This window comes from Asparagus officinalis, chromosome 2, assembly GCF_001876935.1.
Source record: "Asparagus officinalis chromosome 2, Aspof.V1, whole genome shotgun sequence".
In the NCBI taxonomy this organism is placed as follows: domain Eukaryota; kingdom Viridiplantae; phylum Streptophyta; class Magnoliopsida; order Asparagales; family Asparagaceae; genus Asparagus; species Asparagus officinalis.
In genome coordinates this window covers 5,040,210-5,047,764 of record NC_033795.1, presented here as the reverse complement: position 1 = coordinate 5,047,764, position 7,555 = coordinate 5,040,210, and the positions used below count along the sequence as shown (strand labels likewise).

At 38.4% G+C, this 7,555-nt stretch overlaps 1 protein-coding gene across 3 annotated transcripts; it reads left to right on the top strand.

Annotated features, from left to right (window-relative positions):
* On the top strand, window positions 203–6,649 carry LOC109830015 (pentatricopeptide repeat-containing protein At3g54980, mitochondrial). 3 transcript variants are annotated; one of them, XM_020397165.1, is made up of 2 exons: window positions 203–2,835; window positions 6,470–6,649. In XM_020397165.1, the coding sequence occupies exon 1, from the start codon at window positions 240–242 to the stop codon at window positions 2,712–2,714; it is 2,475 nt and encodes an 824-aa protein (XP_020252754.1). In that variant the 5' UTR covers window positions 203–239; the 3' UTR covers window positions 2,715–2,835; window positions 6,470–6,649. The 3 variants fall into 3 exon arrangements, with proteins under 3 accessions (XP_020252754.1, XP_020252755.1, XP_020252756.1); XM_020397166.1 differs by having other exon boundaries at window positions 6,459–6,649; XM_020397167.1 differs by lacking the exon at window positions 6,470–6,649 and adding an exon at window positions 5,879–6,452.

Sequence of the window (7,555 nt, the reverse complement as noted above, 5' to 3'; positions counted from 1 at the left end):
GTTCTTTGGAAAAGCTTTTGGTGCCGTCTTGAAGTGCGCCAAACTTCTGGGGCTATGTGAAGTTTACCATTATAAAATGTAAAACTCTGATTTTCCCTTTGACTAAATACAGATTTTGACAGGGCGATATATGCAAAATAACCCTCCTTCCCAAATACGCTCGCACCTCCGCTCCCATTTTGATCGTAATTTAGCACGAGGGTTTACGTTTTACCCCCCACCCCATTTCTTCGAACAAAATGAGGATCGTTCGAAGCTCATCGTCTCCTCTCTATCAGCGCCGCCCTCGCTTCGCACAAAACACTGCGCGCCCAGGCTGCTCAGCTTCATCGAACGCTGTTTCTCTCGATCAGTTCCGAAATCTAACGGCGCTCTTCGTAAAGAAACCCCCGATTCGAGAACACCAAGTGACCCAATTCCTCTTGAGCAATCAAAGGAACCCTAAAACCGCCCTCAGGTACTTCAAATCCGCCGTCAAAGATGGTTTCTTTGCTCTCGACCCCTTCTGCATCTTGCTCCACATCCTAATTCGATCCGGGCGCCTCTCGAGCGCTCGAGAGCTGCTGAAGGATTCTCTCTTGAGCGATTCGAGCCCTGAGCCTTCGGACGTCGTGGATAAGCTGGTCGAAACGTCGAAAAGGTGCGATTTTGATTTCTCTCATCCTCGGTCGTTTGATTCTGTGTTGGTGTGCTATGCTCGTGCCGGGAGAGTGGACAATGCGTTATTGGTATACGATCTGATGGTTCGAAATGGAGTTATTCCGGGTATTAGAGCTAGAAATTACTTATTGTCTACGTTGCTTAGGAGTGATTTTAATGAGAGAGGCTGGGAACTTTATGAAGGAATGAAGGGGAAGGGGATGGGATTTGATTGTTGTAGTTTTAGTATACTGATGCAGGCTTGCTTGAAAAAAGATGAACTTGAAGAGGTGGAGGCATTGTTTAGGGATATGATTGATCGTGGGTTGAAGCCCGATAGAATTGCTTATTCCACATTGATTCAGGCTGTTTGCAGGAAACCCGATTCGAAGAGGGCATGTGAACTTTTGTGGGGGATGAAAAAGGTTGGACTTGTTCCGCGGGGGTTTGTTTATACTTGGGTTATTGGAGCTTGTGTGAAACAAGGAAACATGGAAGATGCGTTGAGGGTAAAAGATGATATGGTTGAGGACACTGCGACACCACTTAACTTGGTGGCTGCAACTAGTTTGATTAAGGGTCATATTGATCAAGGTGACCTAGAAAGCGCTTTGAGTTTGCTGGCTACTGTTGCTGGGCAAGGAATAGCCCCAAATAATATTACTTACTCCATTGTACTTGAAGGTTGCTGTAGAATGGGAAATCCGGACAAAGCTTACGAGGTCTATTGCCAGATGAGAAAGGGCGGCTTGCATCCCGACGCATATGTTATGAGTTCACTGATGCAATGTTTTTTGAGTAGTAACAGACAAAAACAAGCATTTGCTTTGTTTGATGAGGCAGTCGACTTGGCTACTGCAGATGTTTTCCATTACAACATCCTTATGCATTGGTTGTGTAAAGAGGGTAGACTGAAGGAGGCTTGTGATTTGTGGGTTAAAATGGAGGGTAAGGGGTTGAAGCCAAATATTTTTTCATACAACCACTTGTTGTTCGGGTATTGTAAACAAGGTGACATGAATGCAGCGGATAATTTGTTTAAACAATTGTTAAAGAGCAGTATCCAACCTAATTCCATTTCGTATACTAATTTAGTCGATGGCTACATTAAGAAGAAGGATTTTGATCGAGCTTGTGATATCATGAATGAAATGCAAGAGCGGGGTGTTTCTTGTAATGATCATACATTTAATTCTTTCATAAATGGCCTTTGCAAAGCTGGTCGGATGTCTGACTTGAATGAAGTGCTTCACCAGTTCAAGGAGCAGGGGTTTGTCCCAAGCTGTAGGACTTACAACAGTATCATTCACGGTTTTATAAAAGAAGGAGATATGACCTCAGCAGTGTCTGTCCTTCATGAAATGGGTAAAGTTGGCATTTCACCTGATGTTGTTACATACGCTAGTCTAATAGATGGTTATGGAAGAAATAATTGTCCTGATCTTGCTTTAAAATTGTGGAACAAAGTAAGAAGGAAGGGTCTCCAAATGGACACTGTTGTGTACACCACAGTTATTGTTTGGTTATGCAAGGAAGGAAAGATGGAAGCTGCGCTTGGCCTTTTGGATGAAATGCCGAAAGTTGGGTTGGCACCAAACGCAGTAATATTTAATAGTCTTTTTGCTGCGTATAAAGAAGCAAATAATATGGATGCAGCATTTGACTTGCATAGGAGAATGTGTAAAGAAGGAATCCCTTGTGACACAGCTACATATACCACATTAATCGATGGAGCATTAAAAGTCGGTAATTTGATATTTGCATCAGAGCTCTACTCTGAGATGTTGGAGAATAGTATTGTTCCAGATGCTATAACTTATGCTGCCCTAACACGTGGTCTCTGTATCAAAGGAGACTTAGAAAATGCTCGTAAGGTCTTGGAGGATATGAATGTACGCCCTAATGCACTCATTTATAACATGCTGATAGCTTGCTATTTCAGAGAAGGAAATGTGCAGGAGGCCTTTAGATTGCATGACGAAATGCTTGACAGAGGCCTTGTGCCTGATGACAAAACTTATGATATTCTTGTAAGCATGGAATATGGAGGCAATGAGTCCTTTGAAGGGACCTAATGACTTATGCTGACCGTCCTGCTTGTTACACATTCTTTTTACTTGCAATCGCTCCATTGAAGGCTGGTTCAGCTGAGGAAACTCAAATAAGTCCAGCTTGCGCTCTGCTATGCCTCCAAAGGTAACTTCCATAATACTGTAGTTGTAGGCTGGTAGTATTTTTTTTTAATGTTTTAGAGCACTTCCTTTCTTACACCAATTTCATTACTTGTTGACCTAATTTACCAGTTTAGCTTGTAACTTATCGTTATTTCATTCTAGTACCTTCCAATTTCTCTGTTATTAGCCTTCTATATTTAGATTATTCAAATAGAATAGGGTTCACATGCATCTTCCTGATTTCTGATGTCACAAGTATGTACTGAAAAAACATCAATGCCTTTTTTCTTTACCATTCTCAAAGTATAATGTCGTTTTTTATGGATTAGTCATTTGCTCTTATTACACTGGTAAATTGGCAATTCTCAATCTTCACTGTTTATAACTACATAAATATGCATGATTTCTAAACACAGTTTGAAGCGAATCTTCTCAAGTGGAATCTAGTTTCGTGGACATGTGACAAGGACATCATGTCCTGCGAAGCATCATATGTATTCTTTTATGTAAGAATAATCTGTCTGGCCCATTAGCCGGCAGAAATTATGCATTATGCCGTGGCTCATGCCGCCTAATACTTTATATGCTATGTAAAATTTCATATATAAATGCATTGCAACATGTCATATAATAAGAATAATTTTTGACATTGGTGACTTTATTCCTGTGCGTGGAATTTGACGCATAAAGCGCATGTTCTTCTTTTAACATGTGGATACTTTCTAATATTATTAGTTTAAGCTATGAAGCACGGATACTACCCCGGAGGCCACGAATCCGTGTCTGACACGAATCAGACACGGATTCGTGCACGACACGTGTCGGACACGGCTAGGATTCGGCGGAACCAAAGAAAAAAAAAGAAAAACGGAGGGAGAAAGACATAAACCCGAAACCCAAACCCAAACCCCAAAACTCAACCCTAATTTTCACTCACCCACCGTCACCGCCGCCACAAATCACAGATCTCTTCGGATCCCTCGTCCTCGTCGTTCCCTCAAAATCACAGATCTCCTCGTCCTCGACGCTCGTCCTCGTCGATCCCTTGTCCTCGTCGATCTCGGCTCCGTCGTCGCAGGTTAGTCTCTCTCTCTCGATCTTCGTCTCTCTCTCTCTCTGGATCTCTGAGTCTCTCTCTCTCTCTTTGAGTCTCTCTCTCTGATTCTTTCTCTCTTTTCTCTTCGTCTCTCTCCCTCTCTGTCGATCTCTTCATCTCTCTCTCTCAGTCTCTCTCTTATTCTCTCTCTCTCTCCTTTTCTCTCTCAGTCTCTCTCTCAATCTCTCCTCTCTGAGTCTCTCTCTCTGATTTGTTCTATCTTTTCTCTTCGTCTCTCTCTCTCTCTTATACTCCTTTTCTCTCTCTGTCTCTTTCTCTCTCTCTCAATCTCTCTGTCCCTCTCTCAGTCTCTCTTATATTAATTTTTTTTGAAAAGACTAACTTTTTTTGTTTATGCGGCTTCGTGATACTGCTGAGCAACTGAGCAAGTCACAAATCTACAATCCTATTCTTCATTTGATATTTTGTTTTTTTTCAATTTTAGTTTCAATTTCAGTTTCAATTTCTTAACATATGAATATTTTTTTAATTTCAATTTCAGTTTCTTAACACAAATGAATTATTAACATTACACAAATGAATTATTAACATTTTTGAACCCTTCTAACTTGATTCATTGATATGTCTAGTAAGCATTGGGAATTTTGTCCATTTTCTATACAAATGAATCTGAGCTTAATTTTGTAAACCTGCAGTGAATGTTGTTGTGTTTTAAACATTCTAGACTATAAATACAAATAACTTGCTACTCTTAATTGTCCATTTTCTTCATGTTAATTTCAAATGATCATTTTGTCAATATGTATGTGAAGGGAAGAAACATTAAAAATGTTTGACTATTTAATTTATATCAGCACCTTTGAATATTTTTTTGCAATGGCACGATGTCTATATGCAAGTTTCCTCTTGTTGGCAATTGTTAGTCAATAATAATATTACGTTCACACCTTTGTATTTATCACATAAGTTTACTTCTCTCTTGTTGGCAAGTTTCCTCTTGTTGGAATTTATTCTCTCATTTTTATATGTACACCAAATAAAACAAGAACCGCATCCTAATTAGAAAATAGGAATACAATATGAATATACATATTTAATGAATGAATTATGGATATTTATTTTGGTAGCTGTGTTGGAAAATTTGATTGATCTTTCATCCTTGCTCGTTGCTACTTAACTCTCAAGTATTATCTGTAAAAAGGAAAACAAAGGCAGTGAGCAATAACTTATTAATTAGTATAATTAGAAAAAGAGCTTAAAATAGTAATTAGCACAAAGTCAGTGATAGAATGAGTATGTACTCCAATTCCTTTTTGTTTACAAACTTGTTATTTTGTGATAGATTCATAATTTAGATTGTTAGTTGAATTTTATAAAATTTTCTATATATAATAATAAATTGAAAAAAAAATTCCTCGCCGTATCCCCGTATCCTATTTTTTTGGATTTTGCCGTATCCCGTATCCGTGTCCCGTATCCGTATTCGTGCATCATAGAGTTTAAGGAAACATATTTTGCTTAAAAATATCTAATTTAATGGAACATCGTGATGGCTTAAAAGAGCGCACACAGAACTTCATTACATGATAGTCTATGAATTACGATTAGCTCTAGAAAAAAGTTTTGACTATGAAACACTGACCAACTGATGGGAAACTAGGTTGCCTTCAAGAATTTTTGTCGAGGAGTTTACCTCTATATGAGCAATTTTGACAAGTTCGATTTTCCCATTTATAGTTCTGTTTTTAGTGGGTAAAAGGGATACGGAGGTTGAAAAAATAGATGAATCCCTGTGTTTTTTCCATAAAAGAAGTTAAGATAACTTAATAGTTATGCCAGCTATTAACATACTTAATCACCATCAATTTATAAACAAGTGAAATTGATAATATTGTGAATGATCATTAAATTAATGTCGGGTAATTCATTTTCTTGGGAAAGTGATCTGAAATTTTTGTTAGAAATGTTTGTCTGCTATAAAATGACTTGTAGATTTTTTTTTGGCAAGGGGCTAAACTTGGTTAGGAGACCCCTACACCTGAGGGAGAGCCTGAGTTCGAGCCCTCACACCATCAGGAGGACTCATCCTTTCAAGAAACCCCCTGGGATTTGGGGCCTACCTCATATCCATCTCAAATTCAAGAAAGCCGGCAATGGTATTTGAACTTAGGACTGTTGAGCAGGGAACAGACCCACCTAACCATTCTTTCGGACCCTGATCTGGAGCTATTTTTCAAAGGAAAACGATGCAGCCAATGAATATCAGTTAAAGATTTATAATAGGATACATTCTGATATAAAAGGATTATAGGTTTTTCATTTGTTTTGGTGAGATAGAAGCTTATTTGGTTAAAATATATTAGAATATATAAAGTGGTTTTGAGCTCATTATGACATAAAGCAATTGGTATTCAGTACTCACGATCCTATTTACACTGATTTTATACTTTTCTGGTCTTATGATGCTTATTATTTCATGATGCAGTGTTGAATACTAGGCTGCATTGATTAAGGTTTATATTTAAAATGCCAAACATAGCTGAGTATCCAAAGTATCTGATTTCCTAAGCTTTGATTTTACCTTGGAGGTCCATTACAGGATTTTTTTTTTTCACTCAACGATGTCAGCGACGCATCCAATAATGAATGATCACCACAATGTTAGGCAATTATTTACTCCACCAGAAGCAGACGCATCCAATAATGAATAATCGCCACAATGTTAGGCAATTATTTACTCCACCAGAAGCAAAAAATCGATATCCATCTTGTCACTGAGGTAAGTTCTACCTCGCCTGTTCTATTTTAGCACTTTTTGTCTTGCATTTTTGCCTGTGTTCCGTTAATTTATGCACGGTACATTCATCGAGATGTGAACATAGGAAATATGTTCATTCTCTGCAGAAAACAGATGAACGAGGTACCTTTTGTCCGGTATGAAGTATATGATGCCAATTGGTTCCTTCACATTTTTGGTTCGTTCATGTATGTGGTTCCTTCACATTTTTTATTCGTTTGGATGGATCCCTTGACCTAAGTGGTTACCACACGACTTTTGTGATATATGCAACTTATAACCTTAACCATGTAAAAAATCGTTATATTGTTTCGTCATGCAAAGGTCTTGGCAGCAAGATAAACAAAGGTGCTCCTCTGTGACTTGGGCATTAAGAAGTCTCTTGTGTACAAATGTCCTTTTTTTCGCAAGAACAGTTGATTCCCTCTGTGCAATATATTCATTGAATCGGTTGAACAATCACAAACCATTTATCAGTTTATCTCACCTAGCTATGAATTTCATTTTATTTATTATTATTTTCATTATTATTATTATTTTATTTTATTGTTATTCGCCTTGTCAACTATATTAGTTTCTGTGTGTATTATCCCAACAAATGATTCTTCCTCTTATCGCGGTAGATTTGGTTGGGTTGGCCAATGGGCCGGGCCTGATCTGTAACAGCCGGTCTCGGCCTACCAGTTTGTGTCATCTGGGCGGGTTCCAAGGCGGCCCAGAACGGCATTTCTCTTTGCACCTCTCATAAAATCAAATCACATCATAAATCATAAAAACGCTGTAACGCAATGTTGCACCTGAACTGGCAGGGTGTGTCCAATTCTGTTCGTGGGTTGTCTTTTTATCTTGTTTGTTAATGCGTCTAGTTAAGATTCGTCGACTATAATT

Bases quoted from the DNA above. Each gene is read 5' to 3' on its own strand.
- LOC109830015 (XM_020397165.1), top strand. From the start codon at position 240: ATGAGGATCGTTCGAAGCTCATCGTCTCCTCTCTATCAGCGCCGCCCT.